Raw genomic sequence first — 27949 nt, 5'->3', positions numbered from 1 at the left:
GTTTTTCACTGAGCAAAATTCAATTTTTGTAGTTTAATTAAACACAAGCATCTCCCAAAAAATTGTGTTTGAGAGTATAGTCTCACGTTTGATCTCCAGAATGTCTGCTCTCTTTCTGAGGTAAGAGCGTTGAATCATCACTTAGTAACAGCAGTTATCAGTAGGTAGGACCGGAAGCCTTCCAGACAAGTTATAACGTGTGTGTCATATATTAAACCATCCTTATCTGAGTAAATACAACTTTGTATCTAAACAAATTACAGTGTGTGTGTGTGTGTGTGTGTGTGTGTGTGTGTGTGTGTGTGTGTGGGACATGTTTAACTTTACTTGTGAGGACCTGAACTCCCCACAAGAATAGTCAATTATTAATTTTTTTACCAACGGGGACATTTTGCCGGAAAAAGGCTATTCCTAGGGTGTTTTACTTTTAGGGTTAAGGATAGGTTTTGGGGTTAGGGTTAGGTTAATGGTTAGGGTTTTGAATGGCAAGTAGGAATTTGAATGGCAATCAATTGTGTGTCCCTACAAGGTTAGTAAAACCAGACTGCGTGTGTGTATGAAGTGGTCAGGGTCAGTAATGTTATTTAGGAATAGAAGGGTTCACAGGTCTGCTCCATTGCCCTCCAAGTAGAGTCGGTATTTCCTGTGTGGGCGGTCCTAGACAAGAAGAAGTGACTGTAATTCGTCGTCCACTTTGTTGAAGGAAAAAAATATTTCGCCCTAGACTGAGGATCTATTGTAACGTGTTCGGGCGAGCTGCCCCTAGTAAAATAATTTACATTCTGCTTTTCCTCGACTTTTTTGTATCTTGAACGGGGCAAGCATAATTTTAAAAGGATAAGGCACATCACTGACACTTTGCGGTATTTCCTTTCGTGAATAACCGTTTTTTTTCTCTAGAAAAAGCGCACGGGATACTTTTTTTTTTCTCAGTAAATGCTGCTCTGATATTATAAACAAAGACAAAAACACGAGTCAAGGTAAGATTCTATACTTTATTTTCTCAAATGATTGTCCAGCATATCTGGTTAGGCTATGCCAAGATTGTATAGGCTACTGAAATGTTCAAGGGATTCGACAAAGGGTATGATGAGGAATGAGTTGGGGAACTTTGGGTGGGGATAGCGGCGGCCGGATGGGGCGACGAAAAACCGAATGGCTATGTGAATTCACTCGTATCAAATTGGCTTACATCGGCATTTTTTTGTGTTTATCTGTAGCCTGCCAAGGTAAATTACTACATTGTTCAGTTTTAGGCCCGTATCATTACATTTGGACGCATTTTGGTTGGTAGACATTGTTTGTTTGTCCCCCATTGTCTGGAGGGAATGTAGAAGACAAGATATCAGAGCAGGCCTTCCTTCGTTACCATAGCTGAAATTTGAAGCTGACATTTTACGTTAGTCTACTATAAAATGTAGCCCCCTATGCCATGATGTAACTTAACGTTTTTTGAAGTGGATGTATATCGTGTCAAGAGTTGTTACAGACATTGTAACATTGTTGCCTCCATTGTCCAAAGTGGATTGGTTGGAAGGCCTGGGCTCTTGGCCACCGAGTGTCTCTCCCTGGGGTAACGTTTAGTCTAAAATGGACCATGTCAGTCAATATGTGGTAGTCTATGTACGTATATTTCTAATGTAATTTCACAGATGCTTAAACGGTAGTTTGTATCAAATAACTATAATTTTATTTGGGAGTGTCTCACAGCAGCCTTTTGATATAGAGAATCGGTTGTATGTCTTCAAATGGTAACTCATTTTCAACAAAAAAAATCTGTGTGTGTAAACTGTGGTTCACCATTTAGCATTGATTGAATCCAGAGACGTATGTGTTGTGAGTGGTTAGCTAGTATTTTTGTCATGTTTCAAATGTCATCCTATTCCCTATTCAGTGTATTACTTTTGGCCAAGGCCTATGGGGTAGTAGAGGTCTACATAAGGAATAGGGTGCCATTTAGGTAATGTGTACTACACTCATAATGTAGTTGAGTTGACTGTGTGCATTGAGACTGACAAGATAGGTCCTGCCTTTATAATCACTTCCTGTAAGAACAGTGTAGCCAGAGGCTGCGTTCTTCAGCAAATAAGGCGAAAGCGCAGGATGATTTGTTAAGCTGTGTAAAGCCTTCCGCATGCTTCGGTTCGGCTGGTGCCTTAAGTGAACCAATCGAGTGTGCTCGCATACTCCCATAAAAGACCTTAGCTTGACAAATTAGAAAAAGGTGGACAAACGGTACCATTGACATCTTGAGACACTGTAGCAAGTACACACTTCTTCAAAATAGTCAGAATGAATCTAAGATATCTAATGACATATTTCTTGAGTTTATGTTTTTAGTCTACGATCTTAGTCACGCAATTTTATATATAACTATTTCTCAAGTGAAAACATTTGCATGAAAATGATTAATCTCTTGAATGACAAACACTTGATTGACGAATCCCTGCTGTTGACCAAAGGGGCGTAGACTTCGGGAACAGACTTTCGGCTTGTGTTCACGAACAGCCGAAAAAACCCTTGCCGAAGACCAAAACGAACAAAAAAGCTACAAAATGTCATCAGAATATTTGCACTAATTGTTCCGAACCGTTTCGGATAGGAAGCATGCAGACGCCTTAAGCATCGACACCAATCCAAATTGCTATTTGCTGTCTGACTGAGCCATTCTTGTCAATTTCTTATTTTAAGGATTAAAGTGTCTTCGTTTAATGGCCTTAGTCAGATTAATTGGGGTGAAATGAGTCTTTGATTAGGAGATCCTGTCTGATATCATAGACCTATAATGTTTAATGACATAGCATTACTGTCTCAAGGGAAGGAGTCAAGGAGCGAACCCCCCCCCCCTTGCGTTTTATCTTGCGCCTGCACACACACACACACACAGTGGTAATTACATAAGTTCAGTCACTTCAGATGCTTCATAATAGCACACAGACAACAGGGTAGAAGTGGTGTTGGGCTAACCCAATGAGTCACTTCCCTTCCCTATATAATACAATATATGCCATTTAGCAGAAGCTTTATCCAAAGTGACTTAGTCATATGTTCATACATTGCCTTCTGTTAGTTACGTTGTTAGGACTTAAAGGGATAGTTCAGGATTTTAGCAATAACGCCCTTTATCTACTTAGGTCAGATGAACTCATGGTTAGCTAATTTTCCCCCAACATCGGACACTCTCTAGAGGTTGGAGGATTAAATCACCTCGAGCTCAACATTTAAATGGCCTGGAAAGTAATGGTACTTTTTGTGACTAAAGACACCCTTCAAGCTAGCTGACCACAGTTTATGTAAGTTAAGTTAGGTTTTGAGAGTTTTCAAAAAAAGTCTATATATATATATACACACACACACACACATTTTTGTGGGACGTGCTGTATATTGTAAAATTAGGCTGTGCGACAGACCACACAATTTAATATCCAACTTTTTACCTAAATTATTCATACTCATTTATGTTAGTATTACATTGTTTTCTCAAAACATAAGATTAATCTGTAAAACAAATAATGAGTCATTTATTTGGTTACAACACTGAATAAGATGTTGTCGAAGAACCATTTTTAAGAGGCTACAGGAGGGCGCACCGGGCTACGCAATGAAACGTTGACAGGCAAGCAATCTTTTTTTTACCGGAAGGCTAGTCAACTATCTAGTAAACACTTTGGAGATGAGGTTGGTCTCTTTTTTTTTGTTGTTGAACAAAACGAAATGGATATATCTTATAATTTAACAAAATAGAAGGGACCGTATGCCGATAATACGGGACATATTCTTTTTTGCTGAACTGCTTATCAAAAAGTTACCAGTAGTAGTATTTACACTGAAATGTCAAACATGCTATTTGCCTACTTTTTTACGACACCAATCACAGAACATTGATGACTTGATCACAAGATAACACTGTTGAAGGTAATATATTTCTTAAACGCTGTTGAATATACCCATAATACGGGGTGCTACGCTACCATTTTTATGACGAACTTTGTTCATACTGGACTTAGAGGTAGTTTTGTAAACCAATGCTAAATAGCATCATAAAAATGGTATCCAAGTGTTAATCTGATTCTGGGAAAGAAAAATTCATCCTTCATTGCCAAATTCCCAAACGATCCCTTCAACAGCAACAATGGCACCGGGCTAGCCTAGGTTTGTGTCCCAACTGGCACCCTATTCCCTTGATAGTACACTACTTAAAAGTAGTGCAATATGGTCTCTGGTCAAAAGTAGTGCACTATAAGGGAGTAGGGTACCATTTGGGACGTTACACTAGGAGTGTCCGAATAATATCATACTGTAGTAGGCTATATGACTAATCTGTCATGGGGTCAAACGTCTCAGAGTAGGAGTGCTAGGATCAGCTCCCCCTGTCCATTGTTGTTCATTGTGATTTTAAAAATTCTAGACTGATCCTAAGTCAGCACACCTATTGTGAGATACTTGATACATACGACCCCCTGAGTTGTCCGGCGGATTCAACGGATGACTGGCCAGTACTGATTCAATGGCATGTTGTTCAGGCTTGCTAGTCAGAAATGAGTCACATTGCAGGCTCAAATGAGTAGACCCCTCAGGCCTGGCAGTGTTGACTAGAATGAATAGGCTAGCCCTAGACCCTCATGGGGGAAGTTTGCATTAGTCATTTTATGTGTTTTAACTCCTATGTGTTCTGGATCTGGAACATGACTAAGTTGGAATGTGTTCTCTGGATACGATCTGAGATCACGATCAAGACCTACCCCCACCTCCTTTTCTGAGAGGAGTTACATGTTTGTTGTAAGTAATATATTTAGTCGGCAGGTAGCCTCGCGGTTAGAGCTTGGGCCAGTAACCGAAAGGCTGCTAGATCGAATCCCCGAGCTGACAAGGTATAAATCTGTCATTCTGCCCCTGAACAAGGCAGTTAACCCACTGTTCCTAGGCTGTCATTGTAAATAAGAATTTGTTCTTAACTGACTTGCCTAGTTAAGCAAAGGTTAAATAAAATAAAAAATATTATAATTGTAACGGGCTGTATGTATACTATTGACTGTCTCAGAGTAAGAGTGATGATCTAGGATCAGTTTTGTCTTTTACACCACAATGAATAGCTTTCATGGATGGGGGGCTGGTCCCTGATCAGCACTCCTACTCTGAGACCCTAGATACATTATGGCTTAGATCATGTCAAGAAGGCAGCTCTTGTTCACACCATTGAGTAGCCTACTGGCTTCTAGACGCCCCCCGTGAAAACACATAAAAAAATTCATTGGATTAAGCAGGAATTCCTCAGTTTAGGTTGTGTTTCCTCAGCATTCCCTTGTACTACCCAATGCTCTTCCTGATCCATCCACACAGTGCTGTTAAGGGAGAGCAGCATACACAGCAGTTGAATTAAAGGTGCAATATGCAGAAATAACTCAGCCTTTTCCTGGTTGCTAAAATTCGAATTGTTTGCTTAAATTCAGTTTGTGACAAAACAAGCAATGCAAAGTGTAGAGAATCATTACACCATCTAAACAGCTGTGAAATATATTTTCAATGACCAAAAATGTTGTATCTTCAGCTGTTTGAAGCTGGTGTATTAAAATCGGAACTGAAGAACGGAAAGCATAGAAATAGCGCACATAGAACACATCTGCCGCTTCTTATACTTGCTTTTGATGACATTGACAGATCTATAACTCAGATTTCTATGTGCATTTGGTCAGGTCACCCAAAAAGTTACATACTGCAGCTTCAAGGAAATGTACACATTTTCTGCTATGAGAGCTAATGCACAGAGGGAGAGAAAGAGAGAAGGGGCGGGGGGGTGAGAGTGCTCTGTGACTTACGCCAGCAGGTGGGAGTTGACAAGGAGAGTGGGGGTTGAGTGTCCGTGCACCTTATCGAGGGACAACCAGACTGCTAACCTAGAACAAACAATGTGGGGTTATCATTCATACCCCACCATTCACTCATTGAATGGGTTGATAATATTTTGATTCAATTGCACACGCAAATGTATTTTACACGTTAATCGACATAAGGAGTACTATAGAAATGTGCTTATTTTGTACACGTCCTTATTTGTGTGCAGCCTAAAGTGGTCTATTGACGATGGTGGTTTCATGTGGTTAACCAGCGAGGTGAGTGAGGCTGTGAGATGTGTGCACCATACTGGTGTGGTCTGTCTTTTTCTATATCACCGGATGCAGCTCAAACAGTTCATACCTAGATTAGCGACCACTTAGCAACAAGATGAAACCTTCCATAAACACAACCAACTGACTCGGTGGATAGGTGTTAGGCCTTGTACTGTCTCCCCCTCTCTAAACAGGATTGTGTTAATCATTACAAATGACTGCAATATGCTCCCTTTTTTAGCTGCCCCTTGAGCAAACATTAGGCCTAGGTTTGATGTTTGCTCAACATCTTGCGTATATTGGTGAGGTATTGACATGCATCTTAACCTATGCATTTTCTTACTTTAGCATCCATAATGCAAATAACTTTTTCTAAACAATTACACATCTCTATACAATTTTGGAGTGCAGGCAGTTTGTCGACTTTTGTACAGCAGACTAGCAAAGATGTTGACACATTCTGCATTGAGTCAAGTACACACGTAGCGACCTGCGTGTGTGTGCCTGAAGCTTCCATGATGTGTCCATTATGCTGGAAACCTACAGGCTGTTTTTAGATTCAAAACCAGGCCATTCTTACACAACTCAGCAGACTCTGACAGTGACCCAGTCAAGTAAGCAGTAGGAAAGAGTTTTATGGAGATATTCTTACTCATTTTCTACTGTCTGTTTTGCATAGGAATGTCAAGAATGTCACTCCCAAGGCTGGTGAGTGGGTGGAGCCTTATGCTTACATGCATAAGGGACAGATTCTCTTCATAGGGCAACTAGATGTGTCTGCAATGGAACGTTTGATGAATTTACATCACAGAGCGAGATAATATTTCTGGCCCGAGGCGTACTTCTTTCAGCCAGGCTGTAGATGAAACCACCCTGTCTTCAATATGACCTGTCTGCATCCAATGACCGGCAGAAGACTGTAACAACGGTTTAGGGGATTGGGTTACCTCTAGTGTTCTCCCTAGGTACCCTTTAAGACCTATAGAAAACAATTTGTTTGGTCAGTGGTAGACTGTGGTAATATAATGTAGTTATTTCTTGAGTTCGGTTTGCATTGCAGTGACTGAGATGTGGTTGTCTTCCCTATCTTAGTTGAGTCTAAGTCGCTCTGGATAAGAGTGTCTGCTAAATGACCTTAATGGGATGTTCTTTACCTGCTAACCTAGGTCTTCAGTAGACCTTATATTTTTCACTGACAGTCAGTAGCCTAAAGCAGGGTTTACCAAACTAAGTCCTGGGCCCCCCCCCCCGTGCACGTTTTGGTATTTGCCCTAGTACTACACAGCTGATTCAAATCATCAAAGCTTGAAGAGTTGGTTATTTGAATCAGCTGTGTAGTACCAGGACAACCCAAAAAATGTGCGTGGGGTGGGGGCTGAAGGATAGTTCTGCCGGCTGCAACAGTTAGACTGCGCTCTCTCTGAACCTGACCATACAAAGCCATGATTCGCCATTGAGTTTTTCACACCAATATAAATATTATGCTCTTAAACATGCCATGACAGACAGCCTCTGTTCAGTTGCAAAGCAACAGATTCAGAAACATCACCTTAAAATCCCTGAAATTCTTTGAGGATTGTACAGGTTTTTTCATTATAGTAGTAGTTTGAGCAAAGATTCAAGCAAATTGTAGCTGCAAAGGGCATGAAATTGACACTTCTCATCACATTTCCCCCTGTTGTCATCTCTTAAAGTAGACATGGGTTATTTCATCCCTACACAGATCACTGATTGTGTCCCATGACTGATATACTGTTTTTAGAAAATGGATATTCCCTTTCCCATGATCTAGTCCTCAGCCAAGATGAGTCATGTTTTCCCATGCTAAGAGAATGGATTTTCCCGACCGTTGACTGGGGCAGCGTGCACTACTTTCGAACCGGAGCCCTATAAGCCCTGTTCAAAAGTTGTGCACTATATATGGAATAGGGTGACATTTGGGATGCACCCTGGGAAAGGCTTACCACCACAGCAGACCAGCAGCACACCCTTAGAAAGTAGGCTCTGGATGCAGTTTTACAAATCAGATTGGATACTGTTCGATTGTGTGTATTTTGATGTAGCCAAAGACATCTGGTGACTCTTGGGCCTAGATTAAATTCCCTCTCAAACTTAACTGACATCCAGGTGGTTTAGAGACACACACACACACCACACAAAATGCCAGAAAATGTTGCTCAATTGGCAGTATTGTCTCTTTTTTAGCTTTGTTAGTCAGGTTTCACAGTACCAGTTCTTCCATGTTAGGCAATCCGGTGTCGATTTTAAGGCGTCCGCATGCTTCCAAGCAGAAACAGTTCAGAAGAGTTTGTGCATATATTATGACATTTTGTGACTTGTGTTCTTTTTGCACATTGGTGAGTGTTTTTCGGCTGTCCGGGCACACATGGAGGCAAGCTGAAGTCGGTAGCCGAAGTCTACGCTCCTTTTTCGGTAATTGGTCAACAGTAGGGATTCTTCAACAATCTTTGTCATTCAACCAGAGACGACTCATTTTCAAGCACATTTTTTTTAATTGAAAAATACTTCACCAAACATCTTAGATATAAAATTGCATGACTAAGATCTCTTCTGCAAAAATGTCAAAATTAATGACAGATTTCTTGAGTTATCTTATATTAATTCTGACTATTTTGAGGAAGTTTATACTAGCTACTGCGTCTCACAATGGACAAACAGTACTAGTGCCGCTTCTTTCTTGTTTTTTCAAGTGAAGTTCTTTTTAAGGGAGTTATGCAAGCAAGCTCGTTCGGTTCACCCTAGCAGAGTTTGGCTATGTGTCAGCCAAACTGACGAATGCTGATGCCTTTAGCCTAGGCTACCAATGTTTCTTCTGGATAAAAAGGGGGCTTAGGTGCTGGGTGTGGCAGGGGGCATTGCGAAGGGGGCGGTCAGCCCATGTGCACGGGTGGATTTTAGTGGCCCCATCTTGGTGGTGTAGGTACATAATTATTTTGAATTTATAAGCCAATTTCCTGCAATTCTACAAATTTCAATGAGGAGCTGAGAGGAAAAAGTAACTGTTTTGAAACATTGGTCCTGGCCAAAAGTAGTGCACTATATAGGGAAGAGGGTGCCATTTAGGATGTCGCCTAGATCAGTCAACCCCTTACAGTTTGGTGCTCTGTAGAGGATGATACCCTGAGCTGTAAACCAAGACGCTGTCCAGGAATGTTGGGGGGGGGAGTCTGGATGGTTAGATTGCTGCTATTTGTGTTGCATCATGTTCAACTGGATCGTATTCGTTACTAATGCACAACAAACAAAAATGTGAGTTTCTTATTGGACACTTTCAGGTAGTCCTTCCATGTTTCAGTCCATTTTCTTCTGTTAAGTGTCTACAAGTGAATATGACCCTGGTGTCTCTCTTTTAGATGTAGGCTACGTCTACATCTAAAAGAAGCTCACTGAAGCTCTTTGGTGGCCTTCAAATTAGAGATGGCCTGGCCAGTACCCCCACGGGATGGGTTACTTTTACATACCTTGAATCTTCCCCCATTTTCTTACATTGTAGCCTTACTCTAAAATGGATTAAATAAATACAAATCCTCAGCAATCTACACACAATACCCCATAATGACAAAGCGAAAGCAGGTTGTTAGACATTTTTTCAAATTTATTAAAAATAAATAACATACCTTATTTACATAAGTATTCAGTCCCTTTGCTATGAGACTCGAAGTTGAGCTCAGATGCATCCTGTTTCCATTGATCATCCTTGAGATGTTTCTACAACTTGATTGGAGTCCACCTATGGTAAATACAATTGATTGGACAGGATTTGGAAAGGCACACCTGTCTATATAAGGTCGAAAGAATTGTCCGTAGACCTCCGAGACAGGATTGTGTCGAGGCACAGATCTTGGGAAGGGTACAAAACCATTTCTGCAGCATTGAAGGTTCCCAAGAACAATGGCCTCCATCATTCTTAAATTGAAGAAGTTTGGAACCACCAAGACTCTTCTTAGAGCTAGCCGCCCGGCCAAACTGAGCAATCGGAGGAGAGGGGCCTTGATCAAGGAGGTGACCAAGAACCTGATGGTCACTCTGACAGAGCTCTGGAGTTCCTCTGTGGAGATGGGAGAACCTTCTAGAAGGACAACCATCTCTGCAGCACTCCACCAATCAGGCCTTTACGGTACAGTGGCCAGACGGAAGCCACTCCTCAGTAAAAGGCACATGACAGCCCGCTTGGAGTTTGCCAAAAGGAACCATGAGCCTCTCGGACCATATGAAACAAGGTTATTTGGTCTGATGAAACCAAGATTGAACTCCATGGCCTGAATGCCAAGTGCCACGTCTGGAGGAAACCTGGCACCATCCCTACGGTGAAGCATGGTGGTGGCAAGCTGAACAACAGTTTTCAGCTGTGCTAACATAATGGCAAAAGGGTTTTCTAATGATAAATTAGCCTTTTAAAATGATAAACTTGGATTAGCTAACACAACGTGCCGTTGGAACACAGGAGTGATAGTTGCTGATAATGGACCTCTGTACGCCTATGAAAGATGCCATAAAAAATCTGCCTTTTCCAGCTACAATAGTCATTTACATCATTAACAATGTCTATACTGTATTTCTGATCAATTTGATGTTATTTTAATGGACAAAAAAACCCATTTCTTTCCAAAACAAGGACATTTCTAAGTGTCTCAACTTTTGAACAGTAGTGTATGTAAGTTCATTTTTTTTAACATATTTAAAAAAAAATATATAAATTAGAAACATTTTCTAAAAATAATTTTTGCTTATTCATTATGGGGTATTGTGTGTAGATTGGGGGGGGGGGGATTTAATCAATTTTAGAATAGGCTGTAATGTAAGAATGTGGAAAAAGTTGAGGGTCTGAATATTTTCTGAAGGCACTGTAGGCAAGGATGTGTTCACTTACGCAAATGCCTGAGGTAGTTTGTGCATGCTTATGTACAACTACATGTGGAATCTGTTCCAGAGACACAACTCCCTCAAATACTGCCCCTGCTGATCATTTTATCAAGAAAAGAAATACAGTACTGTGTGTACTTTTGAGATATTTGTGAAGTGGGTAATGCTACAGTATACGATACCCAATAAGGCTGTTTCTGCTCTCTGACTCTCTTTAACCAAGTATTGTTGGCAAGGCAGACTCTCTCCGTTATTCTTTGTGTCTTTTACCGGGCTGAGAGAGGTAGAGAAATTGAGAGAGAGAGAGGGGCTGACTTCATAAGTGAGAGGAGAACTGGGCAGGATCCAGCCCGTCAGAGGAAATGTGTCACTGGGAGAGCGAGCGAGAAGGAGGAGGACTTTGGGGAGGCATGTAGCTGCCGGACCATATATGGGAGTAGAAGACCCACACCTCTCCATTCTCTGCTCTGTGTTAGGAAGCAGTGGTCTTGTCAAGAAATGTGTTCCAAGTGCCACCCGATTCGCTATATAGTGCAATACTTTTGGCTCACGCAGATATTTAGTGTGAAATTTAGGCAATGCTTATGAATAAGGCCCCAGATCTTCTCTGTATAGGGGTTAGCCCAATGTGAATGTTGGCCACCATGTTTCCAAGGTGTTGTAACAAAAATGATAAAGAATTCAGCTGCTGATTTTATTTTTTTCTTCTTGTCCATAATAGTTTTTTGTTGGGTTTTCTGTTGAGTGACTGGTGGTAGTTGTTGGTAGAGTGTTCTGAGTGCTACATTGGTTTCCTATTTATGTTGAACGTGATTAAGCTGCAGCAGCTCGAACAATGTCTTCCTTCAAGTGTTGATGAACACACTTAAAGCAAGGACTTTGACTCCTGTCCTCTGTGTTTCTCTGGGGTGTGTAGGTCCTTATCTGAAGATTACCGGACTAGATATTCCCGTCCCTGACTACCTTTGGCGTGCTTCAACAGCAGCCGTCTATCCCTACATGAAATGAACTTGCTTTGTTCGTGTTGTGCTGAATGCATTGCACACTTCTCAAAACACCCTATTGATATATGCCTAACCAAAAGTTAGATTTGGTCACATACAGGAAACGTATCTAGATGTTCTCACCGTGCAACGTACTCGCACTTAAAACCCTCCATCAAATGCTTTACCACAGCTTCACTGACATGCATATTCTACACTGCAACTTATAAAGAGGTCCTTTTGTAGGGCTGGGAAGATGCCAGTATCGCGATACTTGTTTATTATCTTGGCAAGGAAACAAAACCCGACGCATATTTAACTTCTTTAGGAAAACATTATGTTGTCATCCAGAGACATATATTTATTTTCCAAGCTATAGCACACAATGTTTTACATGCAGCAGGTTTGTAAGACCAAAGAGTCTTTTTATACCTATATCGCGATATGTTTTCCGTTACAGCCCTTTGTGGCTTCTTGCTTTTAGAATATGATATGTGCTTCACTCAATCCATGTCCAGTAGATTGAATTAATCCACTGTCTGTTTTGTCTCCTTTCAGATGGATCTGAAGCTACTTTCTATAGCAACATTATTAGGAATCCTATGTTTCTGCAGTGCACAGCAAGGTAAGGTCATTTGAGACACACAATGTTCTACATCTTGCTGTTTTGTCTGCTCTTTTGACTTATCTTTGATGCTCTTTGATGCACATTCTTCAGATCATGATAGTGTGGCAGTTAATTTCAGGATTGCATTATGGTTTGAGGAGGCCGGTTGTCCTAATGGGAGGATGTTGTGTATTCAAGAAATTGTCTACAGCTGCCTGGCTTCAGCAGCATGGCTCTCAATGGAATATATTGGAAGAAATGAAATTCCATGTTGAGCCAGCTAGAGAGGCAGCTTTAAATCATTTCTGCATCCCAAATGAACCTTATTTACAATGTAATGCACTACTTTTTGACCATAGTAGTGCACTAGATGGGGAATCGGGTGCCATTTATGACGCAAACTTTCTGAATGCTGCCTCTTGACAAATAGTTATGGCTGTTTCTTACGAAGTATTGCTTCTTCCTTTCAGAGGGCAGTGATTGCATCAAGGCAAATGCACAATCATGTGGGGAATGCATCCAGGTCGCAGAGAAATGTGGATGGTGTACAGACGCTGTAAGTGTGTCTTTTGATAAAGTTGTTTGAGTGCACACGCTCACAGGGGCAGAATGTTTCGACTTATCGAACTAGAAGCAGTTACCGCAACAGTGTTTGTATTTAGAGGTTAACAATGGCAGGGATATCATTCCAATACCAGTTAGAGAGCTTGCTGTGAAATGGTAGGGGGGGGGGGGTGCAGGCAACTCAAGAGTATTGTAATGCAGAGCAGTTGTGAGTCACGTTACAGAACATAACTCACCCTGACGCTTCCTGTCATATCTTGCCTGGGGTTGTGTCCCAAATGGCACCCTATTCCCTACACAGTGCACTACTTTTGACCGGAGCCTTGTGGGGCCTTGTCAAATGTAGTGCACTATATAAGGAATAGGGTGCCATGTGGGATGCATGCCTGTTCTTCATCAAAGGTCAACAATGCAGGCTGCTGAAGAACTTAGTGCAGTCGACCTGTTTACCAATCTCAATGAGCAACACCAAATGTCAGGTACCTCGTTCAACACTGATGAAACAGAAACAAAAACTGACATATTTCTTTAGCAATAATGCCCATTATAAAATGATGTGTAATGGTTTGATTCAGAAAAATACCCTTTTTAAGAATGACGCCAGGCATAGTACTATTTCTATTCAGACTTGGCACATTGTCTGTGGCAAACCACTGCAGTGCCTTGTGAGAAATCATGTGCATCCAATCTAAACTTTGCCTGTTCCCGATGGAGAATGGCCTATTTTCTGTGTCCCAAATTTGCCCTATTCCCTACATAGTGCACTACTTTAGACCAGAGTCCTATGGGCCATGGTCAAAAGTAGTGTACTATATAGGGTTCCATTAGGGATGCAGGGCAAGTGTTCATATAGCTTGCACATGCAGGGTAATGTTAAATAGCTAGAGGACAGAACTCATTAAAATCCAAACCTCCAGGGCACTTCTAGTCAAGGGTCAGTCTTGAAAGGCATACCGTGTACTTCTGTATCTATGATAACTATTGTGAAAAGTCAATAAATAAATAAAGTTTGGGTTATTTGTCATCGCTAATGACAACGTGTTTTGTTTTCTATCTCTGTGCAGGACTTCCTGAAGCAGGGAGAGTCTAAGTCAGCCCGGTGTGATGAGCTGAAGTCCCTGATAACGAAGGGCTGCAGTAAGGCTAAGATCGAGAACCCCCGGGGCAGTATCTCCATTGACAAGGACAAGCCTGTCACCAACCGCAAGAAGGACGTGGCCGAGAAGCTAAAGCCTGACCAGATCACTCAGATCCAGCCCCAGAAACTCAGCCTCAACCTCCGATCCGGTAAAGAGTTACATCTGATCCTATAGCAGCGCAGGTCAGGAGTTATCTTGTAAGGCAAAATGAAAAAGATTAGATGGACATTGAGGAACTGATCCTAGATCAGCACTCCTACTCTAATAAGAGGTTTTGTGAATACTGGCCCTGCCCGGCCATGTAGCTATATGATACCATCTAGCAGGATATGCTAGGATATTAAATATTTCTTGAACTTTCCATTAACATGCCGTCATTGATGGCTATATCTAAATTGTCAGTCAGAATCCTGTTGCTGTTTGTATCATCTGGAATAATGAAGTCATCATGTTCTCTGAATCTGTTCCATTCTATTCTATTTCCACCATGCAGGTGAGGCCCAGACGTTTAAGCTGAAGTTCAAGCGGGCAGAGGACTACCCCATCGACCTCTACTACTTGATGGACCTATCCTTCTCCATGAAAGACGATTTGGAGAACGTCAAGAACCTGGGGACTGACCTGATGCGTGAGATGCAGGAGATCACGTCAGACTTTAGGATTGGTAAGACACATTCAACTTTAAAACTTTCAAAGTAAAACAACTCTTCGACCGTCTATAAAAGGTCTTCTTTATACAGATAGGAAGTTACTTGATGGGCATCTCTGCCTGTATCTAGGCCAGCTACAGGGTTATCAGCCGGGGAAGACCACTCCTCAATGTTTCTCTCCTGCCCCCCCCCTGCCACCGCCGCTAGCCTGTCTTTGGATGTTAGATCTTGGTTTCCCGACTCCTGTCCTTCCTCCTTAGCTACAGCCAGATGCTACCCATTTCTGCCTCCTCTGCCAGCTCTTTCTAAACCTCGACTGTTTTCCTAACCAGGTTTCGGCTCATTTGTGGAGAAGACTGTGATGCCCTACATCAGCACCACCCCAGCTAGGCTGTTGAACCCCTGCACGAGCAATGAGAACTGCACCAGCCCCTTCAGCTATAAGAACGTGCTCAGGTTGACCGAGAATGGGCAGAAGTTCAACAGCCTGGTCAGCAAGCAGCAGATCTCTGGAAACCTGGACTCGCCTGAGGGAGGCTTTGATGCCATCATGCAGGTGGCGGTCTGTGGGGTGAGTGACCTGGCCTGGGCTAAGTGTGCTAGTCTCCGTTAAGGGCCTGTATTCATAAAGCGCAGAGTAGTACTACTGATCTAGGATCAATCAGTAGTACTACTGATGAAGTTAAATAAGATTACATGGACAGGGGGGACCTGATCCTAGATCATCACTTCTAATAGAAGACTCTTTATACCAGCCCAGAAGTACAGAAATGTTCCAAATTGGCTAGAATGGTTAATGATTGAAATAATAACATCCAGTGGAAAGTAGGGCTGTACCCAAAAAACTAAAACGTTGACTGTTCGTTTGACCAATCGGTTGGTTAAAAATTGAACATATATTTCTCCATATATAGAGGCATCCTATTTAATCAAATCAACTATAGGCACTGAGCTTGTCTGATGCTTTAAGTGAACTGTTTGATTAAATAATTAAGACACACAAATGACTAGCGGGAGTCCGACCGCAATTGATTTGATTGTGCTGGACCTGGCTCAGACTTGCTGCGCTGTGTTAAAACAAAACTGCGAGTGACTGTGACTAGCACCCATTGTCTCTCTCTCCTCCCTGCTGTAGTGACCACAGAACACCAACAGTGTGTATCACACTGCCCGTGTTGCTGAAGCTGCAACATTATTGCAGACATTTCTGACTGAAAAGTTATTGAAATCCCTCATTTTGTTTAGAAAAAACATTCCCTCAACTCTTGCTCTCTTCACGTGACAGATGTATCCATCACATGCATGTGACCAATAGGGCGCGTGACCTATAGCATATCATAATCACATCAATAACTTGGTTAGAACAAACTCTGAACACCGTAACCCGTGACAGCAAAATGTATGCAGAGGATGTGACAAATAAACTTGAAACTGGGGAATATTTACTGGTTGCTCAGGAGGTAAAGGGGAAGTCAGATGTGTGGAATAAATTTGACTAGTTGTGGAAAATACTGGCGATCAAGAAAAAGGTGAGGAGCAAGCGCTGCGTGCGCCAAACAGGTGCTGTTAGATTACAATATATGTTTTTTGACTGTAAACAACATTAAATAAATAAGCGCACCAGAGAGTCTGTAAAGTTTTTTTTTGTACAGCCTTTCATTACAGCAAAGACAAAACAGTCGCAATCATTCGTGAATGCAATTTGCGAAATGGAACGGTTTAGGCCTATTTATTGTTTACGCTAATTTTTCAATGGTCGCTTTATTTTATTTTGAAACTAAAATGCTTGATTGCATTTCAAATCATGAATGACTCCTATGCTGTGATAACATGAACTAATACATTGATTGATACAGTAGCCTATGTAAGTATTAAAATATAGGCCTAAGTAAGACTAAACAGGATGTGCTCTTAGGCCTACAGCTCAATGGTGGTTATACAAGGATACTATACTAAGCCTACTAATGAAAACAATTATTATTATTATAATGATGATTATTATAATAATAGAAAGAAGATCAAGAAAATTAGGGTCATTATTAGAAATACAAATTCTGACAATTTAGAACAGTGTAAACAACACTAAATCAAATCTAAATAATACCAGAGAGGCTGGTCTAATGGAAAACAAGTGTAAAGCCTTTATTACAGCATAACAAAGATTAAAAACAGCTGAATTTGGGTACTTTTTTTATCCGACATGTGGTTGCCTGAGGCTTGGTGCGCACGGAATCAGTAGGCTATTAATCACACAGGCAACAGAATCAGGATCAGTCTTATTTCTGTAGATATGATGATTTATAAAGCCAGGCACATTACAGTTAGGCTATTGATTTATAGACCCAATTAAGTTGGTTCCTCCACAATTTTCTTAGACAATTAAGGCAAGGGCTGTTTGTCTCCTAACTCCGCTGCTGTCTCCCCCGCATTGTTCTCCACACCAATATGCTGGTTAACTTTGCTATTATGCTCATTGCAACATGGTCTAGGAAAAGGCGTCAATTTAACAGTGCACTGTGTTTCAGAACCGCGGACAGCGACCTCTGTCCAACGCGGGAGAAAGCGCATTTGTTATAAAATGATATTATTTTGCACCATTGTTTTTACATAATATAACCATTTCAATTTCAGTAGCAAATGTCTTACACCGATGGACTGTGCCATCCCCACGGCCACCACACTCCAAAAAGCAAGTTCTGCAGGCTCTAGTTTTGTCTAATGTTGATTATTGTCCAGTCGTGTGGTCCAGTGCTGCAGGGAAAGACCTAGTTAAGCTGCAGCTGGCCCAGAACAGAGCTGCACGTTTTGCTCTTATTTGTAATCAGAGGGCTTATAAATACTATACATGCCAGTCTCTCTTGGCTAAGAGTTGAGGAGACTGCATCACTTATTTTTATAAGAAATGTTAATGTGTTAAATCCCAAATTGTTTGCATAGTCAACTTACACACTTATCCCACCAGACATGCCACCAGGGGTCTTTTCATAGTCCCCAAATCCAGAACAAATTCAAGAAAACGTACAGTATTATATAGAGCCCTTATTGCATGGAACTTCTATTTCATATTGCTCAAATAAACAGCAAACCTGGTATAAAAAAACAGATAAAGCATCACCTCACAGCACAACACCTCTCCCCTATTTGACCTAGATAGTTTGTGTGTATGAATTGATATGTAGGCTACATGTGCCTTTTTAAAAATGTATGTAGTTCTGTCCTTGAGCTGTTCTTGTCTGATGTTTTGTGTGGACCCCAGGAAGTGTAGCTGCTGCTTTTGCAACAGCTAATGGGGATCCTAATAAAATACCAAATACCAATGGATCAGTCCATCAGATAGGTGTCTTATACACCATGATTTGTTTATACATTTGTTTGCTACTGCTCGACTAAAATGATCTTGGTCGACCAACAGCCTATCGACCAAACAAGCAACCAGTCGACTAAATTGGTTTAGCCCTAGTGCAAAGCATTACAGCAAAGAATTTTGATATATTTTGGAGAATTTATTTTTCGAGAGCTCTAATTGATTGTATTTGTTTCTGTCCCTCCCCCTGCAGGATGCCATTGGCTGGAGGAACGTCACTCGTCTGCTGGTGTTCTCCACTGACGCTGGCTTCCACTTTGCTGGAGACGGCAAACTGGGCGGCATCGTTCTGCCCAACGATGGAAAGTGTCATCTGGAAAACAACATGTACACCATGAGCCATTACTACGTAAGAGTTTCTCTGTATACTATATACTCTATACCTTCCAGACATTTTGTATTGCATTTGTTGCATTATAGTTTATTTATTTAGTGTGCTGACCTCACAAAATGAATTTCCATGTGAACGGACAGTAAGGTTATCATATGGTATAACATGCTGTATGACTGGCTCGTCTCTCCGTGGTATGGATGGTTGGATGTTTGTTTTGACATTTTCATCTTGCATTTCTTTTCAATTGACAGGACTATCCCTCCATTGCCCATTTGGTCCAGAAACTGAGCGACAACAACATTCAGACTATTTTTGCAGTTACTGAGGAATTCCAGCCTGTTTACAAGGAACTGAAGAATCTCATCCCCAAGTCAGCAGTAGGAACCCTTTCCTCCAACTCCAGCAACGTCATCAAGCTCATTATCGATTCTTACAATGTGAGTTTAACCCCCTCGCTTTGACACCAGCTTTGACTTGGAATGGCTGTTTTGATGTGAAGCTAATAATTACTGTGCAGAAAATCAATACCTGGTATCTGTCCCAAATTTGCACCCTATTCCCAATAGTGTACTACTTTTTACCCGTTTTTTTTTTTATTTTTTTTTTATATTGACACATTTGGTTAACATTCTCTGTGTTTGGTAGTCTCTCTCATCTGAAGTCATTCTGGAGAACAACAAGGTGCCTGATGGTGTGTCCATAAAATACAAGTCCATCTGCAAGAATGGCGTGGTTGGTACGGGAGAGAACGGAAGGAAGTGCTCTAACATCTCCATTGGAGATGAGGTAAGTAAGAGCGAGCGCTGCCTTTCCTTGGTGGTCTGGTCTCTATTGAAATAGGGGTGGAGAATTTACATTTGTCAATGTAATGCATCTAGAAAAATGTGTAAACCATCCAAGACATTTTTAGGGGTTTACTATTGGAAAAACAAGAGGGAATATATTTGACCGTTACTCAACGTTTCAGCTCAGAGGTCTTTCTCAAGACCAGTCTCCAGGAGTTTACTAATGCCTTCTATCATCCTATCTCCTAGGTGTCCTTTGACATTACCATCGAGTCCCAGAAGTGTCCATCTAAAGGCAAGTCGGAGACCATTAGGATCAAGCCGCTGGGTTTCAATGAGGATGTGGAGATCGTCCTCAACTTCATCTGCGAATGTGAATGTTCCAAAGGTGGAGAACCTCTCAGCAAGATCTGCCACAATGGCAACGGGACCTTTGAGTGTGGAGCCTGCAGGTAGGCACAACATAAAACACTGGTTTGGGTTCTGATTTTCAGGTGTGAATTACCATAATGTTCTTCTGAAACTATACAGGTCATATTCACTAGGATCCATACGGAAGAAAAAGGACAAAGGGACTACATTAACTTATCCAATAAGAAATGCTTGTTTTCGATTTCCGCAGTGACATTTTTTGCTTCCATGTGCACTAATGAATACGATCTTGCTTTGGCTCAGGTGCAACGATGGACGTATCGGCAGACTGTGTGAGTGCAGCACAGACGAGGTGAGGACAGACGACCTGGACGGTAACTGTCGGAAGGACAATGGTACAGACATCTGCAGCAACAATGGAGACTGTGTGTGTGGAACTTGTGAGTGTAAGAAGAGGGAGAATCCCGAGGAACGGTACAGCGGGAAATTCTGCGAGTGTGACAACTTCAACTGTGACCGCTCCAACAACAAACTCTGTGGAGGTAAGACCCGTGGCTGGCCCTCTTGGTTTTCGTAGACATATTGTATTCATTCGACACTGCTGCGTACTGTAACATCTATAGAATGAACTACTGAAAGAACGTGTTTTTAAAATGTACAGCATATCATGGATCCTCCATTTTCTCCACCTCTTTCCTCAGCCATGGCCTACTGAAAGAAAATGTTTTAGTTGGATGATTCTTCAAAATGAATGGCTGCGTTGTGTAGGCCCAGCATAGATTCAATCTCTTAATTTCTCCTCCCCTCTACTAGGACATGGGCGTTGTGAGTGCAGGGTGTGTATCTGCGATGCCAACTACACGGGCAGCGCCTGCGACTGTTCCCTGGACACCTCCACCTGCCTGGCAGCCAACAAGCAGATATGTAATGGCCGGGGCACCTGCGAGTGTGGTGTCTGCAAGTGCACCAACCCCAAGTTCCAGGGCCCCACCTGTGAGATCTGCCCCACTTGCCCCGGTGTCTGCGCTGAGCACAAGTGAGCACATCGTCTCTTTATCTCCGTTATCGCCCACCCACAATGCTGACAGGGACTTGTGGATTTGTACAGTGCCTTTGGAAAGTATCAGACCTATTTACGTTTCCACATTTTGTTACATTACAGCCTTATTCTAAAATTGATTAAATGAAAATAATTCCTCATCAACCTACACACAATACCCCATAATGACAAAGCAAAAACAGGTTTTTAGAAATACCTTATTTACATAAGTATTCAGTCCCTTTGCTAGGAGACTTAATTGTGCTCCGGTGCATCCTGTTTCTACAACTTGATTGGAGTCCACCTGTGGTGAATTCAATTGATTGGACATGATTTGGAAAGGCACACACCTGTCTAAGGTCCCACAGTTGACAGTGCATGTCAGAGCAAAAACCAAGCCTTGAAGCCGAAGGAATTGTCCGTAGAGCTCCGAGACAGGATTGTGTCGATGCACAGATTTGGGGAAGGGTACCAAAACATTTCTGCAGCATTGAAGGTCCCCAAGAACATAGTGGCCTCCATCATTCTTAAATGGAATGGACAACCATCTCTGCAGCACTCCACCAATCAGGCCTTTATCGCAGAGTGGCCAGACAGAAGCCACTCCTCAGTAGAAGGCACATGACTGTCCACTTCGAGTTTGCCATGAGAAACAAGATTCTCTGGTCTAATGAAACCAAGATTGAACTTTTTGGCCTGAATGCCAAGCGTCACGTCTGGAGGAAACCTGGCACCATCCCTACGGTGAAGGATGGTGGTGGCAGCATCATGCTGTGGGGATGTTTTTCAGCAGCAGGGACTGGAAGACTAGTCAAGATTGAGGCAAAGATGTACAGAGGTCCTTAATGAAAACCTGTTCCAGAGCGCTCAAGACCTCAGACTGGGGCGAAGGTTCACCTTCAAACAGGTCAACGACCCTAAGCACACAGGCAAGACCACGCAGGAGTGGCTTCGGGACAAGTCTCTAAATGTCCTTGAGTGGCCCAGCCAGAGCCCGGATCTGAACCCGATCGAACAGAGAGACTTGAAAATATCTGTGCAGTGACTCTCCCCTTCCAACCTGACAGAAATTGAGAGGATCTGCAGAGCAGAATGGGACAAACTCCCCAAATACAGGTGTGCCAAGCTTGTAGCGTCGAAGACTAAGCTGTAATCGCTGCCAACGGTGATTTAGGAAAGTACTGAGTAAAAGGTCTGAATACTTATGTAATACAATTATTTTCTTTTATAAATCAGCAGAAATGTCAAAAGAATATTTTTGCTTTGTCTTTATGGGGTAGTGTGTGTGTGTGTGTGTGTGTGTAGATTGAGGGCAATACATTTTAGAGTAAGGCTGTAACCTAACAAAATGTGAAAAAGGTCAAGGGGTCTGAATACTTTCCGAAGGCACTGTATAACCTGGGGAAAAAACTTGTTTAAGACGATATTGTAAATAAAAAATAAAGACAATGATAAATCAGTTTTTATTTGTCTTAATACCTATCTGTATGGCCATAGCCTGACCATGTTGTTGTCCTCTCTAAAAGGGAGTGTGTTCAGTGCCGGGCCTTTGAGACTGGAGAGAAGAAGGACACGTGTCAGAGGGACTGCAACTATTTCAACCTGATCAGAGTGAAGGATCGGGACAAGCTGCCCCAGCCAGCTGACCAATCCTACCCCTTATCCCACTGTAAGGAGAGGGACGCCAACGACTGCTGGTTCTACTACACCTACGCCGTCAGGAACGACACAATGAGGGAGGTCTACGTGGTCGAGACTCTGGGTGAGTGGATGGCTGGTGCTGCACCACTGAGGAGCAAATATCTTTGATCACCTTTTAACCAGGGCCCCTATAATCTCTGGTCAAAAGTAGTGCACTACAAAATGACGTAGTGCACTACGAAGGGAATAGGGTGCCATTTGGGACAGAGCCAAAGTGTAGGCCTATAATTTACATTTTATTTGGCGGACGCCTTTCAAAACACAAGTACATAGTCCATTGTATATGATTAACTGTAAATGCATAATGTTGCCATGTGTGTTCCCTGCTGTGCTCCAGAGTGCCCAGCGGGCCCTGACATCATCCCCATCGTGGCTGGCGTGGTGGCGGGCATTGTGCTCATTGGCCTGGCCCTACTGCTCATCTGGAAGCTGCTCATGATCATCCACGACCGCAGAGAGTTCGCCAAGTTCGAGAAGGAGAAGATGAACGCCAAATGGGACACGGTAAGGCATCCTGTTGGATCACACCAGCACAGCCAGCTTTCAAATAAGAATATTAACTTTTATATTATTTCACTGTTCAGATATCTGGGGTTGCATTCATAAAGTGTCTCTGAGTAGGTGTGCTGATCTAGGATCAGTTTTGCCTTTAGATCACAATGAATAAGATTGCATGGACAGGGGGGCCTGACTCTAGATCAGCACTCCTATTCAGAGACACTGGATGCATACGGCCCCTGGTCTACTCTTGAAATGGGAGATGACTTTCTGTCCTAAATTAACTAACGTGTGTATATAGATATATATATGAGGGCTTACTGCTTGTGATTACAGAGCTCATTCATCCAGCATTCCTTTTACGCCTATCTCAAGACATGCACTTCATTGCCTTGGTTATCTGTGCGAAAACCAACCGTTATATTTGTGCCTTGGTTATCTCTTTGGCTACATCTCCTGTTTTCTGTTTTGTGCCAACAATGGCAGCACAGAAACCTGGCTCTGCCACGCTGCTCAGCCTGAGACAGACTTCATTCACTGAGGGAGTGGCCTTTCCTCTATGGGCATTTTGCTGGCTAGGCTAGGAGTGCTGCCACTATCTGTCCACTCATCAGTACTTCATGCCCATAATAGGCAATGAAGCTGAGGGAGAGGGTGTGCTTGGTCACCAACAGAAGAAAGCTCAATCCAGCCGCTCAGTGTGCTCAAAGTCATAGCAACAGTATTTCATGTTTATAGTAGAATGACAGAGCACTTGTGTGCTGAGGAATTGCACAGCTGAGAGAGAATATAGCCTCTGGTCGAGTCCCAAATGGCTCCGTATTCCCTAAATAGTGCACTACCTTTGACGAGAGCCCCCGTTGGCCCCGGTCAAAAATGGTGGTACTGGTCAAAAGTAGTGGTAGTGCACTATAAATGGAATATGGTGCTATTTGGGACTCGACCTCATTCTCAAGAGCATGGCTATTGCTAAACCATTGGGGTTGGATATGTTTGTATTCTGAATGATGGATAGACCGCTAGTTGGTAACCCTTTTCTGATTTCTTTGTCCCTCAACCATTACTCCCTCCATCCTGTCATCTTTTACTGCTTACTTTCTTTTCATGCTCTTTCTTGTTCTTTTCTCTGACCCTGTCTGTCTCATTGTCAACCATAGCAAGAGAATCCTATATACAAGAGCCCTATAAATAAGTTCCAGAATCCAAGCTATGGGCGTAAAGGCGTGGTTCTATAAGTCTACGTTTGTATTACCTCTCTCTCTTTTCCCTTTTCCTGCATGTACTTTACTTTCCCCTTGAAGTGTTTTGTGATTCAGTTTTGCATCTTTTCTTCCACCTTTTTCACTGATATACACTGCTCAAAAAAATAAAGGGAACACTTAAACAACACAATGTAACTCCAAGTCAATCACACTTCTGTGAAATCAAACTGTCCACTTAGGAAGCAACACTGATTGACCATACATTTCACATGCTGTTGTGCAAATAGAATAGACAACAGGTGGAAATTATATGCAATTAGCAAGACACCCCCAATAAAGGAGTGGTTCTGCAGGTGGTAACCACAGACCACTTCTCAGTTCCTATGCTTCCTGGCAGATGTTTTGGTCACTTTTGAATGCTGGCGGTGCTTTCACTCTAGTGGTAGCATGAGACGAGTCTACAACCCACACAAGTGGCTCAGGTAGTGCAGCTCATCCAGGATGGCACATCAATGCGAGCTGTGGCAAGACGGTTTGCTGTGTCTGTCCAGCGTAGTGTCCAGAGCATGGAGGCGCTACCAGGAGACAGGCCAGTACATCAGGAGACGTGGAGGAGGCCAACAACCCAGCAGCAGGACCGCTACCTCCGCCTTTGTGCAAGGAGGAGAAGCACTGCCAGAGCCCTGCAAAATGACCTCCAGCAGGCCACAAATGTGCATGTGTCTGCTCAAACGGTCAGAAACAGACTCCATGAGCGTGGTATGAGGGCCCGACGTCCACAGGTGGGGGTTGTGCTTACAGCCCAACACCGTGCAGGACGTTTGGCATTTGCCAGAGAACACCAAGATTGCCAAATTAGCCACTGGCGCCCTGTGCTCTTCACAGATGAAAGCAGGTTCACACTGAGCACGTGACAGAGTCTGGAGATGCCGTGGAGAACGTTCTGCTGCCTGCAACATCCTCCAGCATGACCGGTTTGGCGGTGGGTCAGTCATGGTGTGGGGTGGCATTTCTTTGGGGGGCCGCAAAGCCCTCCATGTGCTCACCAGAGGTAGCCTGACTGCCAGGTACCGAGATGAGATCCTCAGACCTCTTGTGAGACCATATGCTGGTGCGGTTGGCCCTGGGTTCCTCCTAATGCAAGACAATGCTAGACCTCATGTGGCTGGAGTGTGTCAGCAGTTCCTGCAAGAGGAAGGCATTGATGCTATGGACTGGCCCGCCCGTTCCCCAGACCTGAATCCAATTGAGCACATCTGGGACATCATGTCTCGCTCCATCCACCAACGCCACGTTGCACCACAGACTGTCCAGGAGTTGGCGGATGCTTTAGTCCAGGTCTGGGAGGAGATCCCTCAGGAGACCATCCGCCAACTCACCAGGAGCATGCCCAGGCGTTGTAGGGAGGTCATACAGGCACGTGGAGGCCACACACACTACTGAGCCTCATTTTGACTTGTTTTAAGGACATTACATAAAAGTTGGATCAGCCTGTAGTGTGGTTTTCCACTTTAATTTTGAGTGTGACTTCAAATCCAGACCTCCATGGGTTGATAAATTGGATTTCCATTGATTATTTTTATGTGATTTTGTTGTCAGCACATTCAACTACGTAAAGAAAAAAAAAGTATTTAATAAGATTATTTCTTTCATTCAGATCTAGGATGTGTTGTTTAAGTGTTCCCTTTATTTTTTTGAGCAGTATATTTTCATTAAGAAAAAAACATTCAACTTCTTAAAAGCAAAAGCTGTAAAATAACCGTTTTCTCTTTTCAGTAGCGAGTTTAAACTTTCTGGTACAGTCTGAGGCAACCTGAAGAACACATTTGTCTAAGAAATGAATCACTTAATAAAACGGGATAAATATATTTTTTAAACTACAGTGGTCTATAGCTCACCATCCAATTCACGCTGCCTTATTTTAAATGGGTTAAGGTTTAACATGTATTTAACTGCATGTTGTTGTGTGCTCCATTAACATACTAGATTATAGGACAGGTGACTGCTTTGTTTGCAAGTCCCTATTGAAATGTTGAAAATCGTGTTGTCCAAATGGAGACGTGCTGCTCTGGAATTCATTTTAACCGAACAATTTGATATTTGAAGTGGTTCTAACCGAATGATTCTCTTTTTGGACTACATTCCAAATGGCACCTATGGGCCCTGGTCAAAAGTAGTGCTATGTATGTATGTATGTATGTATGTATGTATGTATGTCTAGTTAAATAAAAGGTTAAAATAAAATATAGGGACTAGGCTGCCATTTGGGACAAAGACAATGTAGCCATGATTATTCTTTTTCTCACTCTCTTTTTCCTTGTCTTTTGCAGGGTGAGAATCCCATCTACAAGAGTGCTGTAACAACTGTTGTCAATCCAAAATACGAGGGAAAATGATGGAGCATCCTCTCATTACAACACTGTATGCAAAATAATATTGGGGGGGTTTATGTTCATGGTTTGTTTTTGTAGTCACCAAATGATAGCAGTGCATTTTGCCACTATTTCAGTATGTTTTACTAACAGTTTTTTTCCTATGCATTGTTTGAATTGAAAAATTGTACAGTATGTATAAACTTGGGTTTTTACTTTTTTTTGTGGAACTTGGCAGAATGTTTTAAAACTTACTTTATTTTTGCCACAGGACTGGCAAGGTCATTGAAGGTGTGGTTGTGCCTTTCATAGAACCGTGGAGCCATTTCTGTTTTTGAGGGTGAAATTGGATGTCGATATGGGACAAGATACGTAGCGATAGCTGGCCATTAGGGCAGCAGTAAATTGTAATGTGTACAGTTTGTAGGAAATTCTGTGTAAAGCCATATTTTAGTCACAGAAAAGGGCTGGAAGCAAAGGTATGTTAATCAATTTATTCTTCAACCTGAACAATCAATTTAAATGTTTATTTTTTAAAGATATTGTCATGATATTTGTAAATCTTTATAAATAATGACATTAATGTACATTAGTAGTATTATGGGCTCCAGGTTTAAATTGTTTAGTTTTAAAGAACTCAGGTCCCTATTAAACTCTTAATTAATAGCGATGCCAAATATTATAGAACTCACTGCCTTGTTTGCAAACAATATGCCTTATTTTAAGTGTCTTGCTTCAGTTACAGAAATTGAGTTCTGAATGGTTTATTACTTGACCTGTATCCTCAGTGTTTTTCTTTTTACTGTTGAATAATTCTCTTCTAATTTAGATGGTGTAATCAAACTCTTCCATTGAATAATGGTGACTACATTTCAGTTAAAGATCAGTGTTAAGGGAGTGATGTCATTCAGATCTTTGTAGAATTTCAAACATCCCACTTAGTTGTAAGAACACAATCTCAACACTGTTTTTAAAGTGCCTTTTTATTTCACATTCACATTTTGCATTACTTTATTTCTGAAATTATTTATTAAAGTTCCAAAACAAATTACCCCAACATTGTTACATGCTGCATGTGTGTTCATTATTGTCCTTGCCCTTCTTTTTGTTAGAAAGATGCCAAGGAATGTTTGGCTCACTTTGGCCTAGGCTTTCAACTCACTGCTCATCTTATGCTACCCACATGTTTTCTGCAGTTTAACAGATGCATTTCACCGCTTATTTTTGCCAATTCATGCATTTTCCAACTCCGGATAAATCTCAGGACAGTGTCTCCTGATCTGAACAACAGAAATACAGCTGCCACTGTTTTCAGATGCTGCACTGCCTAATGAGTGATGAGCATTTG

At 42.1% G+C, this 27949-nt stretch overlaps 1 protein-coding gene across 2 annotated transcripts; it reads left to right on the top strand.

Annotated features, from left to right (window-relative positions):
- Nucleotides 1-671: 671 nt before the first annotated feature.
- LOC106568844 (integrin beta-1) lies at nt 672-27658 on the top strand. Of its 2 annotated transcripts, XM_014139565.3 has the most exons (16): nt 672-980; nt 12533-12599; nt 13052-13137; nt 14210-14432; nt 14778-14948; nt 15267-15505; nt 18492-18647; nt 18884-19069; nt 19278-19418; nt 19667-19869; nt 20093-20331; nt 20603-20825; nt 22355-22590; nt 22867-23033; nt 24185-24268; nt 26560-27658. In XM_014139565.3, the coding sequence occupies exons 2-15, from the start codon at nt 12533-12535 to the stop codon at nt 24260-24262; spliced, it is 2415 nt and encodes an 804-aa protein (XP_013995040.1). In that variant the 5' UTR covers nt 672-980; the 3' UTR covers nt 24263-24268; nt 26560-27658. The 2 variants fall into 2 exon arrangements, with proteins under 2 accessions (XP_013995040.1, XP_013995041.1); XM_014139566.3 differs by lacking the exon at nt 24185-24268.
- Nucleotides 27659-27949: the final 291 nt, after the last annotated feature.

The sequence above is a fragment of the Salmo salar genome, chromosome 14, assembly GCF_965601325.2.
Source record: "Salmo salar chromosome 14, fSalSal1, whole genome shotgun sequence".
In the NCBI taxonomy this organism is placed as follows: Eukaryota; Metazoa; Chordata; class Actinopteri; order Salmoniformes; family Salmonidae; genus Salmo; species Salmo salar.
This window is presented reverse-complemented; position numbering and strand designations above follow the sequence as displayed.

Excerpts from the sequence above, each read along its gene's own strand:
- LOC106568844 (XM_014139565.3), top strand. The coding sequence starts at position 12,533 with ATGGATCTGAAGCTACTTTCTATAGCAACATTATTAGGAATCCTATGT. Across the intron at positions 19,070-19,277 it reads TCATTATCGATTCTTACAAT|TCTCTCTCATCTGAAGTCAT; the intron begins GTGAGTTTAACC and ends TGTGTTTGGTAG. Across the intron at positions 20,826-22,354 it reads GGTGTCTGCGCTGAGCACAA|GGAGTGTGTTCAGTGCCGGG; the intron begins GTGAGCACATCG and ends CCTCTCTAAAAG.